This window comes from Topomyia yanbarensis, chromosome 2 (genome assembly GCF_030247195.1).
Source record: "Topomyia yanbarensis strain Yona2022 chromosome 2, ASM3024719v1, whole genome shotgun sequence".
NCBI classification, from domain to species: domain Eukaryota; kingdom Metazoa; phylum Arthropoda; class Insecta; order Diptera; family Culicidae; genus Topomyia; species Topomyia yanbarensis.
This window is the reverse complement of record NC_080671.1, coordinates 419,696,096-419,723,135: the sequence shown is the minus strand read 5'-3', so window position 1 is coordinate 419,723,135 and position 27,040 is coordinate 419,696,096. Positions and strand designations below refer to the sequence as shown.

At 43.1% G+C, this 27,040-nt stretch overlaps 1 protein-coding gene across 1 annotated transcript; it reads right to left on the bottom strand.

The window, feature by feature from the left end:
* Positions 1-4,105: 4,105 nt before the first annotated feature.
* Positions 4,106-26,756, bottom strand: LOC131685218 (serine protease inhibitor 88Ea-like). The gene is made up of 4 exons (XM_058968795.1): positions 26,570-26,756; positions 5,094-5,727; positions 4,914-5,028; positions 4,106-4,849 (listed from the first exon to the last, which is right to left on the bottom strand). Exons 2-4 carry the CDS (start codon positions 5,724-5,726, stop codon positions 4,323-4,325), a joined length of 1,275 nt encoding a protein of 424 aa, XP_058824778.1. The 5' UTR covers position 5,727; positions 26,570-26,756; the 3' UTR covers positions 4,106-4,322.
* Positions 26,757-27,040: the final 284 nt, after the last annotated feature.

The window sequence follows — 27,040 nt, the reverse complement described above, 5'->3', positions numbered from 1 at the left end:
AGTGGCTAATTCCCTAGCAACGAACAAAGCTCCAGGGCCTGATGGAGCTCCAAACAGCGCTCTCAAGGCAGCGATCATAGCGAACCCGAACATGTTTAGGCTAGCTATGCAGAGATGCCTTGACGAGTACCGCTTCCCCGATAGATGGAAAAGGCAGAAATTGGTGTTGTTGCCGAAGCCTGGGAAGACGCCAGGCGACCCATCGGCGTACAGACCAATCTGTATGATCGACACGACTGGCAAATTGCTTGAGAGGATCATCCTCAATAGGCTAACCCCGTACGCAGAAGGTTCGGACGGCCTGTCAAGCAACCAGTTTGGCTTTCGGAAGGGTAAGTCCACGGTGGACGCTATCAACTCAGTGATAAAGACTGCCGAGATAGCGATCCAACGAAAAAGGCGAGGCATTCGATACTGTGCGTTAGTGACTCTCGTGGGTTTGTACCGGATCCTGGAAAGCTACTTCCAGAACCGCGTACTGCTATACGAGACCGATGCCGGTCAGAAAAGGGTTCCGATTACCGCCGGAGCACCGCAGGGCTCGATCCTAGGCCCGGTGCTATGGAGCCTCATGTATGACGGGGTTCTGAGACTGAAGCCTCCTGGGGACAAGATCGTCGGCTTTGCCGACTACGTGACCTTGGAGGTCTATGGGGAGTCAGTCCCTGAGGTAGAACTAACTGCAGAACACGCGATCAACACGGTGGAGGAATGGATGAGCGCGAGAGGCCTGGAGCTCGCTCATCATAAGACGGAGGTACTTATCGTCAACAACCGCAAGTCGGCACAACATGCTGTTATCCATACTGTTCGTATGTCCTCGTTTCGACGTCGAAAGAAGAGCAATGCTTGACGTCTGCGGCTGGGACACAACCCCTGATACCCTTATTCAGCGGATGTGTCAATCGGTGGAGAAATGGAACGCAGTCTCAACTGCAACCACCCAGATTGCCTGTAGGCTACAGGGAATTTGGCGCACCGAGCAACAGACGACGGGTTCGACTAACTAGTGATTGGTTAGTTGGAGCGAAAACAGTCGAGCGCAGAGTGAGTGAATGGTCTGTTCATGCTGAGGCAGGTTTGGCGCAGCGACTGGCAACCGCGTAAGGGGTAAACCCAGCCACCCTGAAACAAGGCAGAAGAGCGAGTGTATAGGCGTATATGTAAACTGCCTCATGCCAAGATGGGAGGGTCGTAGCGTAGTATGTTGGAACTTAGCTATCGATGCCTCGTGGCGTGGCAGAGGAGCGAAAGGATGAGCATCCAAGTCAGTCTCACACGATATGTTAAGGGTGAGCACAAAAGTCAGCCTCAAATGGTATGTTAGAGGTGAGCACAAAAGTCAGCCTCACAAGGTATGAAAACGGTGAGCACCCAAGTAAGCCTCACATGGTATGACAGAAGTGGAGCCTAAGAAAAACGCCTCGCATGGGATGCCACAGGGAGCGACAGGTGTGTAATAGAGTGGTACGACTGAGAGTGAACCAGGTGATAGGGCGAGCATCCAAGTCAGCCTCACATGGTGTGTTAGAGGCTAGCACACAAGTAACCCTAGCAAGGAATAAAAAAAAAGGTGAGCATACAAGTCAGCCTCGCAAGGAACGAAAAAAGTGAGCTCAAAAGTAAGCCACAGGTGGAGTGTTAGAGAGTGAATCAAGGTGTGACAGAGAGAGCACGCAAGTAAGCCTCATACAGGACATATGAACGCATGAGCGAGAGTGAGTGAGTACATCAAGTACAACCATCCCCCCTAGAAGTAATACCGAGAGGTAGTCCCTGGGGGGAACAATGGCGGAGCCCAATGGAGTTTAGTCGGTATCAATGGCGGCGTCACCATGAGAGCCCGACACACCCCCAGTACACCCCGTGTGGTAGCTTGGCATCTACTAATAGCACGTGTACTGGGCTAGTACGTAAATGTATTGTCCATTGTAAAAAAAAACATGGACGATCTCAAGACTCAACGGAACGACTAGCTGTAGTCATCAAACTAGTCGAAAGTATAAGTGGCGACATCGGCATGGAGTTTGTTCTAGAGGCATCCCGATCTGTTCAGCTGCTGTCGATATCGGTGGCTACAAGATCGACGATGGTGAGATGATTTGGTACATGGTGCTTGGAGAATCGTAAAAGTTTTTCGGACTAGTTCACTGAACTACGAACTACCATTAGTTGCTTATGTCTGTTCTGGAAAATACCCGTTGAAGCTGTACGAGGATCGCGTTATTCTATTGGACCAATTTTTGAACCATAATCGTCTGGGTATACTGGTCTATGATAAAGGGTCGACAACGAGTCATCATAATCGACATCGTTGTTCTACTGGACCACAATTCGGTAGATATTAAAGGAAACAAAATTTCCCGATATTGACCCTAGAGTTAAATGACATGTGAAGGTTGGAGGACATCCGGTGAATTGTTCTTGTGGTGCTTTCGATGATGGGAGCCGCTCCAAGGAAGCTGCTAGAGGCACTGAAATAGGAGGAGGAGCTGGCTGCTATCCAGAAGTTGCAGATTCTCAGCACATGCCTGATCCCCCGAGACTTTTTGGAACATGACGATATGCTGGATCCAGAAGCGTAGCTTAGCTGAGCTTTTATGCGCTTTGTGTTAAATTTTGGAAAGGCTACCTGGTGGTAGGTGAATCGTCAATAAATATAAATAGGTATATACCGAAAAAATGACAGCTCTATCAGTTCGTCTACAACCATGGCGAAAGCAGTGAAGCAATTACGTTCGATGGTTTGTAATTAGCGCCGCTTCTATACCGATGCGAAGAAGGCCGCCATCGTGGCACACTTTGTGTCAGCAGTTCAACGGTTTTGCGTGACCACAAAGTGCAGCAAGTGCTGAAGCTAGAGACGGAAGGCAAGGTGGCGAAATCCGTTCGCGCCTTGGACCGGGAAGTCAGTGCAACCGGTCAGATAATCAAAAAGCATTTGGTCAACATCGATATCGTCGCATGAGGAAGCAAAAGTGGTCACTCAAATGCTGCGGCTGACAGTCTTTGCTAAGAGTGTCTTCTCTGCAATGTGGCTGGGAGCATGGGCGATGGGACGTACCTGGCACTCGACGACTATATCACGTCCTCAAGGAAGTGTAGAGTTATAATTGTGTACATAATCGAAATGAGTAATTCGTAGCGACGATTTGAGTAAAATAAATTGACCGTGTATGTGGAGAGTTGAAAGAAAACGCACACCAATGAGAACGGTGGCGAACAAAGTAAAACCGAAAGGGAACGGCACATGGACACGGACAACGACAGTGATCGGAAGCGAAAACAGCGCGCACCGCTCAGAATAACCGGACGTTGTAGCAGTGATGAAGTATAGGGCAGAACACTACAGGAAGGAGATGAGCAGCGATGTAAAGTAAATCTACCACACGAAGCTCCTGAAGAAGGTTCTCTCGTGACTGACAATCATTGTCCACAAATCCTGTCTTCTTTTTTGCAGCTTGCGGTTAACAGGATAGTGTACAGTACGAAGTGCTTACCGTGTCTTCATTAACCTTCCAGCAGTCGCGCTAGTGCACTGAGTGCACACTGCTCTGAAAATCTGGCGAAATCGTCTTAGGGTACCAGCGGTTGCTCGTTTAAGGGGCCATTAGCGCGACTCGCGGAGGGTTAAGAAACACCACCAGCTTTCTGGTCTCGGCACATTATGCAAAGCGGTCACTAGAGGAAATGGAGCGTTCCAAGATCCCAAACGTCTCCAAGTACGCCAATCACCCAACGTGCTCAAGCTGTGCCCAATTAAAATTTTCTGGGTAAATCTAAAGCGGAGGATCTACTCGAGCCATTTCTTGACGAAAACCGAAAAGATACTGATCAATAAAGCAACCAGGGAGCTGAAGAATATGTCAACATTCTTCTTTTCAGGAGGTATGACCAAAGTTCCGACCTACTACCGTGAGGTTGCGCGACTAAGAGCGGAGTCATTTTTATAAATTTTCGAATTAATACAGTAATCAATGAAAAGTGGTTTTGTTTTGATATTTTTATCATATTTTTCATCCATCCAAAAATTGTTTCTTAATACAAACGGTAAGCGTTCAAAAAAATATGCTAACATCGGAGAAGTTGAATTCCAAAACCCATCTTTCGTTTAAAGCTTTTATTTTTCACGTTTCCATTTGTTCATATATTAAAGCACTTTACAATGATCTTATCTAATCGTTCATTACTGAGATATTTTCTTTTGTTCATTAATAAATAGTGGCCCTGCAGCTGCTGCTGCCGCAATCATTGGAATGAAAATGTATCCTTACATACTACTGCACTACCAGGTTTGCTGCCCCGATCACTGCACTATCACATCATTCCGGCTGGCGGTAGACACCGTTAAACAGGACCGCCTGCGTCGAATAATCGTAGATGATAAATACGAACGGATGGTTGCAGTGGAAGATGGCCGGATCAACCGGTCGCGACGACCGGAAGCTGAACGCAATCGTACTGGAAGCCGCTACCGATCCCTCTTCGTTGACAGTGATTTTGGATTTCTGCTGAATCTCGTCGAAACCGATCTGTTCCTTCTTGGAGAAACCGGAAAAGTTTGCTGAGTTTTCAAAGATTTTACCCATGCCCATCCGGTCCAGCACCGTCTTCATATCTACGGTTTTCTCGATGTTGAACTTGGGTAGCTTAACGTCCACCCGGCGGGTGATGCCTTCGCCGACGACTTCGCTGAGGATATCCGTGGAGGAGGTTAGCCGAGCTAACAGTTTGTCCAGCGCGTTCGGTTCCGCCGGTGGCAGAAAGACAAACATCGATACACGGGCATCTTCGTCCTCGGAGTTGTATGGCAGTTCCAGGATGTGGCAGGCAAGTTTCTCGTTGGCGGCTGTAATTTATAATACAAGCTTACTGGTAGTACTTTAATAACATGCAGTGTTAAATAAACATACTGTGGCTGAAGGTTCCCTCGACGTGCATCATGTCAACAAACTCCTGTCGTTCGTTTGATATGTAGAAGATGTCTTTCTTGGTGTCCTCAGGCTTGAACTTGTTCTGCCAAGTGCCCTGCAAATATGTGGTGAAATTGTTATTCGAGTGCTTCTTGACAGTAATGATTTGCATCATCTTACCTTGAAGTATGCTGCGTTTGCAATCGCTAGCTTCGTGTTCCTTGTGATCGAACCGGGGATCAGCAAGTCCTTGATCTCACCATGAGTCGCATTCTCCACCCAGTTGTTGATATAAACACGTTGCGCTTCCGGCTCGTTCTCAAAGTCTAGCTTTTCAATCTCCTCGAAGAATTTGTCCTCCATGCATTCCTCGACCGGAATGTGCTTGCCGAAAAATAGTTTATCGATCGAGGTAAATTGAATGTCTTTGTTGTTGCTGAATCGCGTGCTGAGCGACTTTTTGCCGATATTGTACGCCTGCCATATCACCGGCTTTTCCTCGGTCCAGTGAAGTTCCAGGCCGGTACGGAGTAGCTTTTCCGTGTCCGACTTAGCGCCAAAGTACATCAGCAGTAGCACGTGGTACAGACTGTACGGCGAGAAAAAGATGTTTTCCGTTGGCGTGGCCGCATTGATAGCTTCGAGCAGTTTAAGCGTGAAAATCGATTCACCTTTGTATAGCCGATTTCGCGATAGAGGGTTATCTGCTTTGGTGTGCTGAATGTTGTCGTTCTCGGCTAAACATTGTCCGGCGACGTTCGGTGCGGCCATAGCCGCGAGGAGTAGCGCGAAGACAGATGTGAACCACTTCATTCTGTAATGGGATGGCAGGTTGTTAGTATACGTGACTTATCAGTAGTAAATTTTGAGGATAGAAAACATGTTTTTGCTTTCCTTATCACAGTACGAGCATTTCATTTTGTGATGAACGGACAAGGACAAAACTGAATGCTGGACAACGCCTACTCAAGGGCACTCCCAACTCAATCCTATAGCAAGTATTACGGAGTCGTGACCTTCTGTTAAGGAAGTATACCATTTATCGTAGCTCAGGTCACGGTAAAATGGGCATAGCCGACTGAGATTTTTGCTTATGGTGAAGCTAATGCCATTTTCAAATCATATTTCCCAAGAAGTCTACACGGAAACTATGGTCTTCGGACTGCCTTCTACGAAGTAGAAGCACTATTCTTTTGCATCGAAAACCGTGTGTCGTTAATCCGACAAAGTGCCTCGATATTTAAAATATTTCGTTGTCGCAACATACAATGGAATGTTGGGGAATTTCCGAGTTATACTAGGAACATTTAAAACCCTTCCGAGGTTATAAAATTTGCACACTGTCAATATACTTGGTGCACAGTTTTATCCCCTCTACTTTGATTATCGAATCGAGCTTCGTGTAATCAATCGGTCAGCCGCTGTTTAAATTATCGTTTCTAAATAAAACCACTATTTTTTACTGTTAGCCGCTTCGTCGAATGGAACAGTTACAAGCTAGTTGTTCCATTGTCGTCTTGGGATTTCCCAGTCAACGTGGTTCGGCTGCGCATGAATCGTGCACCGGCTATTTATTGACCGAGCGTGTCGCAAAGGGTATATTTCTAAACAGGGACTAGAAGGTAATGAAAATGTTTTCGTGGTCGGTCATACCGTTGTGTTCAGAACATTACGTTTGGGTTAGCCAGGTACTTCTGAAATCTTAGAAAATGGTTTTATTGATTGTTATGAATTATCAATACGCCAGCCAGTTGATGCATCGATGAATGTTTCTACAAATAAAGACTGTTTGTATATGTAATTTCACTCTTTCCAGCTGAACGTACAGCTGCATCACAGGCTGCAACTCTGCCATTGATTTTCAAGACCGCGTGAAAGGTATGCATTTTATTTACCTTACCAATGACAAACAGACGACCGATAAGTGGCGACTGAGCTGAGTATGTGATCCTTCGATCACTTCGGAGGGTATTCGAAGATGGAAGCCGGTATCATATCGCCGGAGAGGAGGAGCTCCGAAACCATATGTGGTAACAGCTGCATCGTCGAATGTGGGGAACCGTATAGGTAAATGTTATGCGAAACTCAACCACAATGCATTTTGCGTGGGTTGAATGGAACAGTCATAACAACATCACTTCCCCTCTGCGACTGTCGGAACAAGCCGGAATTTGAAGCAAACTAAACAAACAATGATTGTGCACGGCGCGGTATGTTGGCGAGTTGTCGGAAGGTGAGTCATAATTGAATGTAAACCGAGCCTCTGCGTAGACGAGTCGCCGTGTGCTTGCCTAGTGGTAAGGACGGTTGAGACGAACTGACACGCAGCTTTGTATACTGGTGTATATTTAGTTAATCAAAATTAATTCAGTTACAAAACAAGAACAGGTTTTCGTATTACTTGATCGGCATACTAATCGGTGTACACAAGCTGCTTGAAGTCATTTTTGTGTAGCAAATGTGAATCATGTCATATGAAATGTGTTACACTTAAGAAAATCGATATTTTTTTGGAACATCAGTAAAGGCATAAGGTTTTACGTCTTTCCTTTGAAAACCATTACCCACAAGTTCCCCCAGAAAAAAAACATTCTTCACAAAAGCATTCCCTATAGAAAGTACCAATTACTGGGAAGTTATTTTCAAGTAAAGCGTAACCCATTATGAACAAATACCCAGAAAAATGATTAGCCAGAAATAACCATTACCCAGCCACATAAGCGTGCTCATCTTTCTCCATTGGCGGGGTTGGCCAACCATTTGTATTTATTAGAAAAAAACTCTAGAAAGAGAACTGCGGAGACTCCATTTTGGATCGATTGGATCCGCGTTTAGCTGTCAAAAACGAATCCAATCGAACATTGCCTATATCCTTATAACATTGGACGTGTTGCCATGCAATGCCGGGGCATACGTTGCCAAAAATGCTGTTTTTCTCTCCGCAGTTCTCTTAAATTAAATGTGTATGCGAAAAACGTATGGTCTTGTCTGAGTCTAATGATGACTTCAATCATGTACAAGGGTTGAGATTTGACAATTCGTGTGAATGATCGAAAACCAGATACCAATTTTCTTTATGTCGTTTTCGATTGAGAACCTAGAAACTAACCCAGGTTAGTTGCTTCAAACAAACGTTTTTAATGGAACTGAGTTGGGTTCTCGCAAAACAGCGGTGGTGTGAGTGAACCCGAAATATATTTCTGGTTGGAACCCAACCCGGTTTTCAGTTCAGTGTCGCATAACCTAGGTTCGAAACAGGCTTCAAACAAATGGTTTGACAGCAGTTAGGTCCGAAACTGAGTTAGTTTCTGCCTCAAGCGAAAACGACATTAGTCATATTAGCACGAAAAACAATTCTCGCGTATTTTTTGAGAAGGGCCAATAAGCATACTGTCAAAATTCACTTTGAGAGGAAATTCTGGACAAACCATTAATCGCCGATTATAAATCGCAGCAACAGACGAAACAAAAAAACTTTTCTCTTTCTTAAATGTTAACGTCGTTAATTCTCGGCGAGTGAGTTACGGTTTGTCCGGAATTTTATTTCAAAGTGAATGTTGACACCATGTTTATTGGGCCTTCTCAAAAAACACGCGTGAATTGTAGTCTTGTTTTGTTCATTGGTTTGGTTGTTATTTGGATGTTGTTCACTAGGAGGTTAATAATAGGTTTGTTCCAGTACATGGAAGTTACTCCCTGTTGCTCCGGAGCAAAAAATTCTTGCTCCTTTTCACTCCGGTTTGCCACCAGAAGAAGAAAAAAGAGAAGAAGATAGTACAGGAACGATTTTCTCCCTGTTTGCTCCGGAGTACTTCCAGTTTCTCCTGGTACTGGAGCAAAACTAATAGTCTATTATCTTTCTCCAGACAAAACCAGTCTAGAGGCCGTGTGGCATCCTGCTTCCGGCTGCAAACATGAGTCAAGGTGTTTCTCCGTGCCGAAGATTGAAAGGCTGGCAGGACTAAAATACGCCAGTCGCGTACAAAGTTTCGAGGGTCTTACTCTTGCTGTGTTACGAGAATCTCTGACACAGTGCGCGTTTGTTTCTTCGCAAAACGTGACATTCAAATTATTGTCATGTCCCTAATACCAGTGGCGTAGCACCTACCGGTCGGCTCGTTGTGGAGGCGTTCTGGAGGCTAGTAAAAATTGACGGCAGACCTTGACACCTACCGGGCGGCTCGTTGTGGAGGCTAGTTGGAGGACTGCAACGAGTAGATCGCGGCGAAACGGGGAGCTAAATGGTTGCTGGTATTGTGACAAAACTGGGAGCTTATTGGTTCACGAAACGGACATCTGTACCGAGACAAATTCCGCCACATTCTGTAGTACTTGACTGACGGCGAACATAGACTGGAGAGTGTGCGAGAACTATTCCGATAGTGACCACCAGGCGATTCGCTAGCGCTTCGGTCAATGGAACCCTGCTGCAGCACAGAGAAGGACGACCGGCAAGCTAAAGTGGAAGACGAAAGTCTTTATCAAAAACCTCTTTGTTGAGTCACTTCGGCGAATCAATTACGTCGATGCGGCTGAAGGATTGTGACGGCTTGTGACTTTACAATGCTACGAAAACTGGAGCCATGCAGTAGACGGTAGCTTACTGATTAAGCTGCACGCTGCTTGGCTTCGAGCGAGAAGGCGGGTTCAGAGAGCATGAGCGGAGAGTGAGAGAGGAACGCAAGCAACTTTGCGAGAAGGGACGCTTTAAAGTGGGAGATCAAGAATAGCAAGCCAGTTTATCTTAAGTAGCTGTACTGAGAAGTAGACGCAAATCCCTGGGGGCGCGTACTGAGTCGTCATGACGAAGAGGAAAGCTCGTCGACATCAGCTGAAATAGGCTCGGATAAGCTAAAAATAATTGTTAAGGGTCTCTTCCCGAAGCACGATTCAACTACCTGGTCACCGACACCATAGGGCTAAGAATAAGGAGGAAATACAGCCGAGTAGCAAACGACGAACACAGAGAAGCGTCGATGCAACTAAAATCAAAGAAAACCCCCGTCCGGATGATATACCAAACGTGGCGCTGAAAGCTGCGATCCTTGCATGGTCAGGATTTTAGTGCAGAAGTGTTTAGATGATGGCAATTTCTCCGAAATCTGGAACGTTCAGAAGCTGGTGTTGCTGTTATAGTCAGGGAAATCACCGAGCCATCAAGCCTCGCATAGGCCAATGCCGCAGCGCTGCACAGAAGAATGAGCCAGATCCTGAAGAGGTACTTTCAGAGTAGAGTACTGCTGTACGACACGAACGAAGGGCAGAAGTCAATGCGAGTCGCAGCGGGCGTTCCTCAGTTCCAACTCTTTGGAATGGGATGTACGATGGGGTCTTAACACTGCGGCTGCCCGGGAAAGTGAAAATCGTGCGTTTCGCGGAAAACGTATCACTAACGGTGATGAGTGAGACACTAGGAGAAGCGGAGGTGTCGGTGACGGAGACAATAGACGCGATCGAAAGCTGAATGAACGGGGTCAAGATGCAAATAGCTCACCACAAGACGGATGCGTTGTTGGTCAGCAACTGCAAAACGGTTCAGCGGATACAGATCTCCGTCGAACGGTACGTGATTGCATCGAAGCAATAGGGACCTTTAGGGGTGTGCGGGTTAAGGCATATTCTGATGCAGAATAGTACCGTGAGTTAATATCTCAGTCCTTTTTCAATTTTTAGGCCCGAAACTATTGAAAAAGGCATTTTTTAGCTTGTTTCCTTTTAGGACAATAACACATCCAAATCCATGCGACTTGCACGACTCTGTAGGTTGCCTTATCAGATCTACCATAGTTTGCATATGAAACTTGGGATGGCAGGCTGCTAGCGGATTGCAAAAGTACCAGATCATGGTGTATGGGGTGCTGTCCCGGTTAACAATGAGGCGAATGAGATATTTGCAGATACGTCATTTAGTAGGATAACTGTCAGTTTGTTGGTTGAATTTAATTTGGTTTTCTAAATTTAAAAATCAGAAAAGAATAATTAAGGTTTAAGAATGATATAAGTGTACTTGTAAGGACACCCGCTATCAATATATATGAAAAACTGACACAATTTTTTCAAATTAAAGATCCCAATTGGGAGTGATAATCGACGACCGGTTGAGCTTTAACAACCACGTTGATTACAGTCGGTCTGTTTCGTCATTGATACTGTGATATGGAATTCCTGCCTGGGGTGCGGCGCTGAAAACCAAGCGGAACCGCGAAAAGCTGAACAGGATGTTACAACTGGTGGTAATACGAGTTGCGATTGCGTACAGAATAATATCTTCGGTGGCAGCATAGGTTATCGCCGAATTGATCCCACCTGCATCACTCGGGCGGAAGATATCAAGCGCTACAATCAAAGAAACGCCAGAGATCTGAGGAAGGTGATGAAAATCGATTCGATGGTGACGAGGCAGCAGAAATGGGACAATACGGAGAAAGGAAAGTGAACCTATCGGCTCATATTAAACCTGTCGACGTAGGTCAATAGAAAGCACGGACCATCCACCTGAAACAGCTCCTGTCTGGTCACCGCTACTTCAGGAAATATCTTCATCGGTTCGGGTACGCAACGTCAGCATTGTGCCGGAGCGTGAGAACGTCGAGGATACACCGAAGCATGTGGTCTTCGAATGTCCAAGGTTTGAAGCGAAGTGCATGGAGCTACTTTAAACAGGAGGACCGGACATCAACCCGGGTAATGTAGCCTAAAGAATGACAAGCTTCCTAAAGACGTGGAACACAGTCAACAGAGTTATGATGTACATCATGACCGCCTTACAGTAGAAACGGCTTGATGAACATTGAGCAACGGTTACGGGAGAGCAATCACCGCCATGGAACCCTCCGCAGGAATAAGCTAGATCGATCGCCGAGGACTATTCGAATAGACTGCAACAGAGCACCGGGTATGGGTCGTCGAAACGCTAGCGAACTGGCCTCCACACTCCATCCGGAATCGCCAGACCGACCACAGCACTCCACCGGTTATTCCGATAGAAATATAGCGAAAACCAAAGAAGAATGGGTATTGGGAGAACTTCTTTCACCAGGGAACTCTCCGTCAGCGTAAGCTAGATTCACCGCTGGGAACTAGATTGAGTAGACCGCGACGAGATACCACCAGCCACGGGTCATCGGGGCATCAGTGAACCGGACGCCTTGCTGCATCGCAATCGCCGAACTGACCTCGGAACCTAGCTGATTGGCTTTGGGAGAACTTCTCTTGCCGGGGAACTTTCTGTCGCAATAGGTCAGTCCATCGTCGGGGACTAGAGCGAGTAGTTCGCAAACAAGTCGGGGAGCTGAATGGCTACGGAAGGAAGTAGTGCTAGATGGCACAAGAAAACAACTACAGGGCTTAAAGGAGTTGCAGTGCTAAATGACACCGGACACGAAACCAAAGGGCTCAAGAAGTTGTGGTATCGGTAGCGGGAAAACTTCTTTCGCCGGGGAACTCTCCGTCAGCATGTAGTCCGATTCACCGCTGGGAACTAGACTGAGTAGACCGCGACGAGACATCACCAGTGGCGCGAGGCTCCAGAAAACCGGATGCCCTCCTCCACCGGAATCACCAAACTGTCCTCGGGATCTGGCTGGCTGGCTCGCTTTCGAACATCTCTCGCCGAGAAACTCTTCGTCGGAGTAGGCTAGATCAATCGTCGGGGACTAGAGCGAGTAGTTCGCGAGCAAGTCAGAAGCTCAACGAGGAAGTGTTACTAAATGGCACAAGGGAACCGAAGGGCTCAGTAAATTAGACAGCCTGAAGTTTGCCGCCCAGACTGTCGTCTTATGGGAAGAGCACCAATTCTAGACCCAAAGCTAGCTTTCTTAATACAGTACAGAAATCTGACCTCCTTTCTTCTCAAATCAGTGGAAAGTTTAATCGACCACTACATTCAGGATGTTAGCTTGGGAGAGAACCCCGCTTCATGCAATGTAACATGTATATCAGCGGGGAAGTCTACTACCATCACTACTGTTACACAATGTTGTCTACAACATTGAAAAGGCTTTTTCACAAAAGCAATCAAGTTTAGAAGTTTTTCTCAATATTGAACGTGCTTTTGACAACGTGTCTTTTGAAGGCAGTTTGAAAGCAGCAAGAACTAGATACACGCAATGCTTAGTAACCGGCATCTGTGCTCATCGTTAAGACAAGTAGAGATAAGGAAACTGAGTGACAAGTAGAGATAAGGAAACTGATGTCCTTAAGGTGGAGTCCTGTCACCACTTTTATGGAACCTTGTCGCCTATGGTTTGTTTAGGAAACTTAATGAGCTTGGGTTTCCGACATATGGTTTGCCCATGATTATGATATAATGATTACCGGTACTTGCATTGACACACTTTTTGATTTGATGCAACAAGCACTATGTGTTGAGCTATGGTGTTTTCATGTTGGACTAACAATTAATCCAAATAAAACATCAATGGTGTTTTTATGCAACGAAGGACTACAACCGGAGCTCGTTCATTGCAGTTCGTTTACTCTGCAATTATTGTCGCAGATCAAGTTAAATATGTTGGGGTAATTCTTGACTCAAAACTTAGTTGGACAGCTCATCAATTTCAGAATCAAGAAAGCTTGCATGGCCTTCGGCCAATGTGAAGGCCTTTCGGCAAATCTTGGAGAATCAAACCCAAGTTCATTCAGTGGATCTACACAACAATTGTTAGAACAATACTGACATACGGGTGCCGTGTTTGGTGGCAGAAGGGCGAAATCATGACAATCCAATCAAAGTTAAACTATCTTCAGAGGATGGTCTTGATGGCGATGACTGGTGGGTTCTCGATAACACCTAACACAATAGATCGTGCAATTAGTCGCACATTACTGTGACCCAATAATTACTTGGGATGAGCATACACTTGCTCCCAGTGATCTTACAGTCACATGTAGTTTTTCCTTTAAAACTTCCAATGTCAGAATTCCTCCTCGCGAGAAATGGCTGTCTGGCAGGTTGCATCGTAAACTTGAAGAAGCTGGATGGTGATACAACTTAAAGTTTGTTATACTGAAGGTTCTTTGTTGGAGGACCGAGCCGGTGCTGGTGTCTATTGTCGTGAAATGAGATTAAACCAATCTCATTCGTTTGGTAGATACTGTGCCGTATTCCAAGCAGGAATATTCGCGATTTTGTGTGGCGTACAATCGGCACTTCAACAGGGAATTTAACTTAGCATTGCAAATGCTATCTACCTTCTATGGGCACCCGGTCAGTCCGGTTTTACTGGAAATAAATGGACGGATTGGCTAGAGCTGACGCTGCGACTGACTTCGTTGGTCAAGAACCAGTTCTGCCACTGTCGATAAGTTGGATAAAGCACAAGATTCGCCCTTGGGCTGCATCCGAACATGCTAACCATTGGCGTAGCTTGCAAACTTGCGTTCAAACAAAAACATTTCTGCCGGATGTGAGTCCGAAAATGTCACAGACTTGGCTGCCTTTTTCCAAGCACAATCGCAGCAGTCTAGTCAGAGCTCTGACTGTACATTGCAAACTCAATTGTCACATGGCTACTATTCAGCGTGCTGAGTATTATTCGTGTGATCTTTGTGAATCCGATTACGGTACTTCATATCATTTGATAGGTAACTGCCCAGCAGTAATGCCATTGCTTATCCGGATTTTTGGTTCTCCATATATAGATAGGCAATTGTTGCTAACCCAGTGTGGTAAAGAGCTAGAGTTTAAGCTATATTTGAATGACAATATCTCTTGGGGGATGTTGTCATTCTTTTATCTCAATATCTGCTCGGGGTTGCTGATATATCCGTTCACTGCTTAAATGAAAATTCTAAATCGCTCCTGGGGTTGGAAGTTTTACGTCTGCTATAGTAGCACCTGTAGATCGTTCAGCATCCTTCCGGGGGCGCAAAACACTCTGTTTTAATTGTTCTGTGTCGTTATTTTCCTTACCCATAAACTTACCACTTCCCTTATCGTTCCCATCAGGGAAGTGATGAAAAAGCAGATCATGGCAAGGCACAAATCTCCGATCAACATGGGAAACGTGCCATTTCAGTCAGTCGCTACTGATTTCAGGACGCGAGAGGCGAATTTCGGACAAGACGAGAGTTTCCAATCAGCCACGCGCATCAGGATACAACACTCAGTTTGTCCAAATTTCAACTAGTCAAAATAATAAGAAATGACCCCCTTTTGTATGCAGTTTAAATGAATCAGTATCCTATTCAATGGAAATATACTACCTTTTCTATTTCACATGTTTCGCTAATTGCTTCTTAAACGATGTTTACTCTTAGTCGTTTAGCTTCATTTGCGCTGTTATTGGAGAAAAGGAAAAGTTTACAATGCAAAAACCACACCGCGAAAAAACTGGAAAAGTTAATGGAGTGATTAAACAAAGCTACGCCAGCATATATTATAGTAAAACAACTGCCAGCTGGTGGGTTATTTATTTACAAAATGCATATCTAACTATGGATACCTACCTACCTTCTAGCAGATAGACCAACCCAAAAAGCGGAAGTTCAAACAAGTGATTCGAAGTTGTTCTTTTCATGTCGGTGGCCCAAAAAAGTTTACATTTGCCCCGACGATATATAAAGCATGATAAAAGAAACAGCGCGCAAAATGTGTACACGCGTAATTAACGAGCTTACGCAAACACGGCTCATAAAACCGACGAAAGAACTCTGTTCAATTCTGGCAATGTTTTGGTTCTCACTTCAGTAGTGTTACGGGTAATTGTTTTGATGCTTTTAATTACCCAACTGGAAGAATGGGAAAAGCTATTTCTCCAGGCAACGAAAAATTTTTTCTATGGGTAGATGACCTCGCTTTCCAGATGGTTTGAAGTGGCCAACTGTGGAGTAGATGCGCCTCGGAACAGATTCAGTTTGTGTGTGCAATTTGGATGACTAAAACATGAAAAGATTGTGTACAAGACAGCGTCGTTGTTTAAGCGGCTATATCCACTTGATTGGGTCGAAAAATTTCGAATTTTTTCTTTGCTTTTTCTTAATGTGCCTTTCTTCCAGAATGTTTCTTCAAAGTTTCAAAATAATCTGACTCTTAGAACTGAAATTACATAGCACCAAATAGCCGAAGGTGTCCTGCGGCCTGAGTGAGTGTTCAGTTTTCGTGGTTCAGGGTTTTCCCCAAAAGACAAAACGTGCATTTATTTGAAATACGTACCTAATGCTGGTTTATTCCGGGAGTCACGTTCGTCAGAATGTACATTAGTGTTGGTGCACTACGTCTGCCGCGTTACAAAGTATTTAGGCAGTTGTACCGTCTCTTTCTAGTAAGCAGCGCCGTAAAAATACTGTTTATGCAGTTCCAACTAATTTTGTAAACTGATAACTATTAATCAAGACCAAAAAAAGAAATTTCGCAGATTGGTTGATTTTTTCAAGCATTTGGAGTATCTTTTGCTGCTAATGCATATCAGTTTCTCGTGCAGCGGGACGAGAGACGCACGTCGGCCTCGGAAGGTAGTCAGTATGGCCTCGGAAGAGATGTAGATCGAACATTACTCATTTTAATATTGGCTAAATTGACGTTAAACTTTAAACGTAATTATCTCAAAATCGGATTTTTTCGAAAACTGCTTAGCGGTGACCACGATTTTTTGGAAACAATTACAATGGCTTACTCGTGAAAGAATTTTTTTTATTTTGATTGCATTTCTATTTTTAGGCTAAAAAAACCAATTCATTAGATCATTAAAAATCAACAATTTCGGAAGAATTATCACCATTTTGTAACAAAACAGAATTCTGTCAGATTCTTCGTTCACGGAGGCTGGTTTTAGTATTACAGATAGACCGTTCTTGATTTATCATGGTCACCGCGCATGAGGTACGAATAAGATGATTCGTGGCAACATATATATTACTACTCAGTGGTCCAGAATGTAAATTTACCAAAAATTTTAACTTTTTGCTGAAACTAAACAACTTAGCCCTACAATATGTTTTAGAAAGTATTTGTAGTTTCCAAGGCCCTTCTTTTCGTTGAAACAAAAGCTAGGGTGATTCTAAATTTAGAAAGATTTAAAACTGAACCTATTAAGGGAAGCGTCTGGTGTAAAGTGCTCAAAACGAAAGTCATTTTGTTTTATGTTTTTGAAGACTACAATGGATCTTTTGTGTAATGTTAAGATTTATTTATACATTAATTGTATACGAAAAAAAAATATTTTCAGTCACACAGCGTCATACGAGCGTTCTAAGAGTAGATGTCCAACCATTTCGACGTCGAGGAGCGCCGCGGCCAACATGATAACTCTCAATAAAATTATCTGATACGGGGAATTCAATAAGTTTTGTAAAGCTTAGACTTGTAGTTAGTCGATGAACCACAAAAAATAGAAAAAAGTTCGAGTTTCGGAAAATGGCTTCATGAAAACCGAAAAATCTCCTATTTTACTATGAAATTCGCTCATTTTCTTCAAAATAACATGGAGAATTTTTTTTGTTCAGTTTTCTATGGTTCATCACAGGCTACACATATTGGGCATCTTCATAAAAAAGCAAGTAAGTTCGTTGATTAGTTTTTGAGTTATCGTGTTCGCCAATTTGAAAAACGCGGTTTCGAGAAAAACGATTTGAAAGGGTGTCCTACATCAAATTGCATCTCGGAAGAAACGCTGTAGAAAATGATCCATGGTGTATTTTCTCTTGAAAATTTTAGTAGAAGTAGTTTAGAGTGTGTTGTTTACACTGTATTTTTATCGCTGCCAGTTTTTCGAAAATTGTTTCCGATAGATTGAAATCTGCGTATCTTATAGCAAATACGCGCGAGGAATACATGGCTAATTAAAACAAAAGAAGTTCAGCGTGGCCACCGAGATTGCGGGAGACTTTTCTAGTGGTTCAATATTAGCAATTAAGCAAATAAAAAAGAAGTCGATTATTTGTACCCTCTACACCGGACGCCCCCTTAACGGTTCGAGATAGAGCTTGACAATCTTCGATGAAGTTTAAGTAGAACACATTGTAGACAAATTTGTTGAAGACACGCAAGGTGTATCTTTTGTACTTTCCATAGCACGAGAAATCCAATTGTACACTGAAAATAATCGACACGATAAAACCATATGCAATTTAACAGCACTTTCATGTGTGTTCACATGTTAAAAAGTAAAAGAAATGATTTCCCTTTGAATTTCACATGGAAATCCTTCCACATGATTTTCGCACGAAAAACATATAGTGCATTTCTACATGATTTCACCGATTCTTCTGCCAATGAAATCTATAAGTAAAACTATGTGACATTCACGTGTAATTCATTTGGAAATTTGAGTCAATGGTATTTCTTATGATGTTGATGTGCTTTTCATACAATGTTCACATGAATTCCTTTTGAAAACCATATTTCCCACACTCGAATGGATTTTCAAACGGCAACCGTGTGCATTTCATGTGTTTGTGGATTGAAATAATTCAATAGATTTCCACACGATGTTAACGTGTTTATTTTTTTCAGTATGCTGATACTTTCGATATAATCGTAGTCGTAGTATCGATACTTGAAAATATCGCCATTCGATTCCACACTTTTACAGTAGCTTAATTCTCTGAATTAGGTAATATACAGATCGTTTGTTTGACAATTCAGCAGCGGGTTTTGTTAGTAAACCTTTTTCTCTGCTCCTGCGAATGGAAAAAAACCCTTTCAACAAACTTCGTTTATTGGTCCGATTCGTTTGATGTTGGATCCAGTCGACAATTCTGTCGGACGTCGAATGTCAGAAAAGATAAACAATAAATACAGTCGTGATTCGCTGGTTGGGCCACAGCCTTGTCCAACTAACGAATTTGATTCGCTAGTTGGACCGACTGACAAATGTCAAAAACTCTCCAAAGGAGAGGTTGGCAGTGTAAATGCATCTGTTCACATCTCTAAATAGTCAGATTGATTGTCAAAGTAAATTTGACACGAGATTTTGACGTTCAGATGCTTTTTAATTGGACAATGGTCCAACTAGCGGAGGTCCAGCTAAAAAGCGGTCCAGTTAAAAAATGTCCAACCAGCGAATCACGACTGTAATTGGCTGATCAGAAAGTCTCATGGACTGCTCCAATTATTTTGGTTTCTATTGAACAGTGGTATTTTTGAAGATTGTACGATCAGCCTGCTTCCAAAGTTAGCTTCAGCCATCTCTAGCATGTCTGTAGGCACCGGTGGTTCTTCGGAAGTAGGTACGGCTCTAGTTGCCTAACTTAATAAGAAATAGTGTAATTGAAACACGCACCAAAACTGTGTTGAGGAGATAAAAGGGAAAAAGATACCACATCGAAGACATTTGGTACCGGTGAGCTTGTTCTAATTACGTATTATTTCAATTCTTTAATTTTTGCAAAGGGTGATACTTCCTCCTTTATAGCGTTTTCGTAGGATTTTCATTTTTTCTGTTCTCGGAGCTGCTTAGGAGTTTTTGGTTTTTATGTTTAGTACTAAATAACCGATTTCGCCAATATTATCTTATTTCAGAGAGCGAGTAAAAGCACTATAACCTTGGCTCATTTCCAGGGCAGGGTTAATAACATCTGCCCCATCCCAGGAACCTAGGACCAAAGGAGTGACATTAACCTTCTTAGCCACGTCACTCCCAACGATTTATCAAAACCCCACCCCATCAAATTGAAATGGTTAGTACGGTTATCCATGTTTCTTCCTTATTCAAGGTTCAAAATAATTCGTTGATAAAATCATTCAATAAACGAATAATCTGATTGCTGTGTAATTTTGAATCATCTTCATTTTGTACGCTTCACAGTTGGCCTGGCCACTTTAATGATTGTGTCACATATGTGCCACAAACATTAATATTGACAAGATAACTTGTAGGCGAACGTCTGCAATTTTCCAGGATCCCTACATGTTTTGGCTGTGTATATGTAGAAATATCTAGACTAGACAGGGAGGAATGTTAGTCCGATACATGTTGCTGCTAGAGATCGAGGAATCCTCTACATTTATCACGGCAAGGGGCGAGTTGTTAGTAATGTGCCAATAGCGTTATTATGTAATGACACACTTTCCAGGTTGTATCGATCCGGAGTTGAACAATGTTCACAGATCTCATTCTGGTGATTTGGACTCGTGGGCGTTAGCACGCACATTGGTTTCCACTGAATCGGTCAAGTGGGCAGTTGACAGCTTTGCTCCATACAAATCACCCGGAAAAGATGGAATACTTCCCGTGCTACTGCAAATGGGATTTGATATTCTTAAACATGTCTTGAAAAAGATTTTGCTTTCCAGTCTTGCTACCGGGTATATCCCGAAAGCATGGCGAGAAATAACTGTTAGATTTATTCCCAAAGGGGGGCGCTCAAGCTATGAAGAAGCCAAGTGTTTTAGGCCTATCAGCTTAAGTTCTTTTCTTCTGAAAGCTTTGGAACGGATAATCGATCATCACATCAGGAACGTTAGTTTAGTTGAATATCCACTGCACAAAATGCAACATGCATATCAGTGTGGGAAATTCACGATCACTCTGCTTCACGATGTTGTTTACAACATTGAGAAAGCCTTCTCGCTCAAGCAATCTAGCTTGGGTGTATTTCTAGATATTGAGGGTGCTTTTGACAATGTGTCCTTCCAGTCTATTCTGGAAGCGACGCGCGGTCAGGGGATACCTGCATGTATCTCGGGTTGGATAAACGCAATGCTTAATAACCGCATACTTTGCTCGTCACTGCGACAGGCTGAGATACGGAAGTTGAGTATTTGCGGTTGTCCTCAGGGCGGCGTTCTGTCACCTTTGTTATGGAACTTAGTAGTTGACGGCTTGTTGAAGAAACTCAATGAGCTTGGATTTCCAACCTACGGGTTTGCAGGCGATTATCAAATACTAATTACTGGCTTTTGCATCGGAACAATCTTTGACTTAATGCAACAGGCATTAAAAGCTGTCGAACAGTGGTGTCTACAAGTTAAACTTTCAGTTTACCCAAGCAAAACTTCAATAGTTCTTTTCACGAAGAAGCGAATAACAACCGGGGTTCGTCCCTTGCAGTTTTTTGATTCTGAGCTGCTGTGTGCAGATCCAGTCAAATACGTTGGAGTCATATTGGATTCCAAACTGAATGGGTCTGCTCACATTGAGTTCAGAGTCAAGAAAGCGTGCATGGCCTTCGGGCAGTGCAGACGAACTTTTGGAAAGACCTGGGGTCTCAAACCTAAATACATCTATTGGATTTACACGACAATTGTACGTCCAATACTGTCATACGGATGCCTTGTGTGGTGGCAGAGGGGAGAGGTGGTGACAGTCCAGTCAAAGCTAAACCATCTGCAAAGAATGGCGCTCATGGCGTTGACTGGTGCTTTCACCACGACTCCGACTGCTGCTCTTGAGCCAATTCTAAATATCAAACCATTACACATACACCTCAAACAAGAAGCACTATCATGTGCACACAGACTGCAGGTTACTGGGCTTTGGAACAGTAATCATGTTGATCTTGCTACCAGTCATACACGATTGTAGTCACAAATGGTTACATGGGGTGAAGATATTCTTGCTCTCAGCGATATTACACTCACTTGTAGTTTTCCTTACAAGACATTCCATGTGAAGATTCCCTCTCGAGAGGAGTGGTTGTCTGGCTTTATGGAAAGACAACAACAAACGCAAGTGGTCTGTTACACTGACGGTTCTCTGATGAAGGGACGTGCTGGTGCTGGTGTCTACTGTCGTGAAATGAGATTGGAACAATCTCACTCACTAGGTAGATACTGTACTGTATTCCAAGCAGAAATCTTTGCGATTATGTGCGGGGTGCAACCGGCCCTTCAACTGAGTTTGTCCGGCAGAGTTATAAACTTCTGCTCCGATAGTCAGGCTGCAATCAAGGCCCTTAGCTCAGACAAATCCCGGTCCAAGCTAGTGATCGCATGCCGAACCCAAATCGAAGAACTAAGCATTGTCAACACTATCTACCTTGTCTGGGTGCCCAGACATTGCGGTATTACTGGAAATGAATGGGCTGACGAATTGGCCAGGGCAGGTTCAGCGATTGACTTCGTTGGTCCTGAGCCCGCGCTGCCAATTTCGACAAGTTGGATAAGGGAAAAAATACGGTCCTGGGCTTCGTCCGAGCACCGCAATTATTGGAGAAATCTACAAACGTGTCGCCAAACAAAGGCGTTTCTAGAACAACCATGCCCAGTGGTTTCGAAAAATCTCTTACATTTTTCGAAGCTCCACTGCGGCATGCTGACCAGGGCTTTAACCGGCCACTGCAAACTCAATTATCACATGGCAACTATTCAGCGCGCTGAGTCTTTTTTATGTGATCTTTGTGAATCCGACTACGGAACCTCATATCATCTGATATGCAACTGTCCAGCGGTAGCGCAATTGCGATTTCGAGACTTCAGCCGTCCTTATATAGACGAAACCATGTTTGGTCGACTGAAACTCAGAGACATACTAAAGTTTCTTATCCAATGTGGTAAAGAGCTTTAGGCTTATTCGCAGGCAAGTTGAACTACTTGTGAGTTTAACTTACCTGTTGTTTATTTTTGTTTTGTGCTGTTATTTTTCCCACCCTTCCAATTCTACTTCCCCACACCTCCTTGTCCTTTCCTTCCGCTCAGGAAATGATGAAAACACACGGCAAGGCACAAATTCCCGACCATGTACGGGGAACGTGCCATTTGAGCCAATATATTCTGATTCCTGATTTCACATATGTGCCACAAACATTAATATTGACAAGAAAACTTGTAGGCGAACGTCTGCAATTTTCCAGGATCCCTACATGTTTTGGCTGTGTATATGTAGAAATATCTAGACTAGACAGGGAGGAATGTTAGTCCGATACATGTTGCTGCTAGAGATCGAGGAATCCTCTGCATTTATCACGGCAAGGGGCGAGTTGTTAGTAACTGTGCCAATAGCGTTGTTATGTAATGACTACTCGGGGCAGCCAGTTGCCGAGAATTATATGTCGTGTTACGATTGGCCAAATAAGCAACTGAGGAGCATTGCTTTTACACAATGTATTTATGTGCTTCTTATTTTTTTCTTGTTGCAGGTTCTATTCTTGTAGATAATAGGAATTGCACACGTACAATGGTTTCGTAGTAAGAGGGGTTTTTATTAATAATAAACTGCAAAAATAATATGAAAACAGGAATGGAAACTGAGTTATTTCCGTAGCATTAGTACAACAGAATGCCTATTCAAAGTAAATAATAGAATGCTGATTCTAAGCAATAACTTCACCGCGCGCGTTTTATTTATTGTTATGATCACTACTGGTTACCCGAGCAAACGAAAAGCCTATAATACCCATTTGGTCATGGGGTTTGACATGGGTGTTTGAAATGGGTTCAAACCATGAAAAAACCATCACCATGGTCCGGTAGATCCCATATAAAATACCATATGTTGGTGTATTTATGGGTTATTGAGACCGTTTCATGGTGCCTTGTGACAAACAAATAAATAAAGTTTATTTTGGAAAACAACCTAGCAGATAGAGAACAAATAAACGGTATGAATACCAATCATTCAATCACGAAGAAAGGAGGAATAAAACACGCAACACGAAATCATATTGGAACACAAAAAACAAAGAGGGTATTTGGATTTTCGAGAAAAAAGTAAACCGACATTTGGAACAGATTAGGAAGATTGCCACGAACATGTCGGAGTGCCTATAAACTACTTTCAACTACCCAACATAGGGGTGTAGAAATAACAATTAAAATACGGGCAAGAAAAGTATTTGACAACTATCGCAGGAAGATAATCAAACAATGAAATGATATTTAACACATTTCAAACTAGGACAATCAACCTATTTTCAATATAAGACACTAACAGAGATTAGCAGAATATGAATATTACAAGTGCAACATCAGCCCAAAGTGGTGTGTGCCCTGTGGAGAACTACCCATTGCGTTCGACAAGGATGGAATATGGAAGCCATGTTAAACAACCCAACACGTGTGACGGACATGGAGCTGGTCGAAGGTAGGGGTGAGTAATGATATAGAATACAATTAAGTCAGACATTATTCCTACAGAAGGCAAACCAGCAAAAGGGTTGCCTTCTGTAGGAAAAAAAAACTCGGATAGAAAAGAAATCAAAGTGGAAACGAGCTGGGCCACAACTGAACAATATCGACCGTTTTCGCGACAAGGATATGAAAAAATTTCTTCGTGCTGAATGGACAATTCTCAACCCTAATACATGACTGAAGTCATCATTTCATTCAAACAAGACCATGCGTCCTTCTCACGCACACCTAATACCTCGTGGATTAATTTCTTAGTTGGTCAAATGAGTACCAAATAAACATAGAAATTAATCTGTTCAGTCCAATGCAATGTCAAGTGAATGCGACAAAATACGTGAAACTTTAAAAATAATAAAATAAAGACTACTACTTATTTGCTACAAAATAAGAGCAGAAAAAACAGTTGCATAACCAAAGATACTGCACTGTTAACGAATTACCCAACAAAAATAGGTGATAAGGGAGTGATCCGAAGCGAACAGTTACTGTGTTTGGGCAGGTTACACACTGATGGAATCAGCACAAATCGTCCTATTCTCAATGGATCTGCAAAATGTGTGTATTACATTGATGATAATCGTGGTCGATTAGTGATCGTATCTGTACGACGAAGATCCAATTCGAATGTTTGGATTTCACTCGATCATTACGGGAAGGACCAAAAGTAACTCAAGCTGCCCTAAGCTTGAGGAATGGGGTATGATATTTTGCACGGGGAAATATTTTGAAAAATGCTTAGAGAAACTTGGATATTCACGTTCACGTAGACGCATACAATATCTTAGAAGGATCGAATTGTGATGGTAAAATTAGCGATATTGTGCTACGTCACCGGTTCCAAACGTTTGATGCACACGTGTATTCCAACAACGCGTACGATTCCGCGAAACAAAGTAAACCACGGTAGATTGCTAGAGCAGAAGTATTTATTGTGTATATCACCAACTGAACTGTGATGATGTGCTGTACGTTCCAACTGGAAATTAATTTAACGTTCAGAGAACCCGAAATGTTGTTTTTCGCTATTTTTGAACAACATCCGGAAAAGTCTGAATGCGTTGTATTATAATCTCCATCAACGGATCAGAAAAGTTGAACCTGGGACATACCCGTAACTTCAATCCCACGGTCTGCGAAGAAATAAATATTCATTTCCATAGAGATTCGCTAAATATAATTTGATAACCTAATTCCTGGCCTCACTGAAAATGGCTTTAAAATGTATGATACATTGTTGTCTTACAGTAATTTAGAAGCAATATTCAAAATGAATCATATATCGTTCGACTGGAATGCTTCTATGTGGCACTTCTGGAAACCATCGCAAGATATTGAACTTACGACCCCAGATTTAATTTGTTTGATTGTTTCAGTAGGGCTGTTAATGTTCAGGCTTCTCGACAGCCAGGACAATTTGTATGAACTTTGAAAAGCTTATTTTCGTTTATTATATGCTTATCGTAGTATTTAATTATTCAACATAATTAAATATCGTTTTTGTTTCAAAAAGGTGTTAAATTAAAACTAGAAGTAATTCAACAAACAATATATTTGTAAAGTTACCCCCAATGACGGCATTATAAGTATCAAAGTATATCAAATACATAGTATAAAGTCTCGTTGCAATGAAACAATACACCATTATTCAGTTGAAATATTTCTTCGTCTCTTGTAAACAATCTGCAGCCAATGTTCAACAGCAAAGTGGTGGTAAAAGTATAGGTTAGGATGGGTCACGTCACAGAGTACAATTTAACCGACCCAGGGAATTGAAACTACATAAAGAGACGTGAATTAAGTCCGTGCTGTCCATCTTTCACGAACACACGTCCTCAAGTAATCTCCTTGATAGCAGTCAACGATTCGAATTCGCAAATTAAAAACACCTAACTAATGCACCAAAACGCCATGTTTCATCCCCTCTGAAGGTCAACTGCCACTTGAGCCGAACCCGGTCATTGGTTGGACATATTAAACAGGATGGCGCGTATGACACCTTTGGCGCGAATCCGCACCACCTCACCCCATACACTACAACTCGTCACAAAGCTTAACTGTTTTTATGTGTGTATTACGTAAAAAATGACGCCAAAGGGGAGTCATGATTCAATTCCGAGTTACTCAATTTCTTCAACTTCGGCAGCCAAACAGCTACAGAGGCCAACAGGCCGTGTACGAACGACGTCGCTTCACTTTCGTTTTCTTTCCTCTGATGGTGGTAGCAGCAGTTGCATCGCCGATCTGTGCCACGATAAAGCGAATTGGCAGCAGATTGGCCATTATGGCATTGCGAGTAATATGTTACACATCAGAGCAACGGAGCATCTGTTGCACAGCAGATGCACTCCATTGTGGTTGATTGATCCGTGACGTACAGAGGAAAAACTATGATGATGATCACCGATAAAACCGAGACGCTCATCATGCAATCTTCTATCCCCCACCCTTGAGTCTATTATGTTGATCACGTAGAGCGCGTTCTGTGACACACAGTTCATAGTTCGCGTGATAACCTATCAAATCGCTCGATGCACACTAATCACTTGGGGATTCCCGCCAACAAGACACATTCCAGCTAAGACACGACGGAGGATCGCATTATTAGAAAACTTAATCTATATACAAACGCCATATTCCAATCACGTACGTTTTTCTCCCTCTTCCAGTTCTTTGGATTGTAGATTACGTACACAACACACTAACTCTAGACGATAAAACAAACCGGTCCAACCACCACGAGGCGTACTATGAAACTGATCTTGATCACACACTATATCGAAGGTACGATTGCAAAAAACAACACCACTCACGTGCTGAACGACCCGTCGCGAACGAATTGCAGCACTGGACTGAGTAGGATCACCTCCGAAGCGTGAGCTTATTAGCCGAAGCTTGGCAGCCAGCACTTGTGGGTGGATCACAGAAGGCGTGATGATTGAAGTAACCGCCGGTAAGTTTCTTTGTTAATGACGATCGATTTGGTACGTAATCAGGTCAATTTGATAACGATAGCCTACTAATTGTAGTCGGGCGTCATCTATGAACGGTCCATGGAAAGTGCACCCCCCAACACGAGAACCGGTTGTTTAAATACACATTCGCCCTGAGAATATTTTCG

What these genes read in the sequence shown, in the direction of transcription:
- LOC131685218 (XM_058968795.1), bottom strand. Translation starts at nt 5,726, where the DNA reads ATGAAGTGGTTCACATCTGTCTTCGCGCTACTCCTCGCGGCTATGGCC. An exon ending in CAAACGCAGCATACTTCAAG is followed by an intron (nt 5,029 to 5,093) that starts GTAAGATGATGC and finishes ACATATTTGCAG; the next exon opens with GGCACTTGGCAGAACAAGTT. An exon ending in CGAGGGAACCTTCAGCCACA is followed by an intron (nt 4,850 to 4,913) that starts GTATGTTTATTT and finishes TATAAATTACAG; the next exon opens with CCGCCAACGAGAAACTTGCC.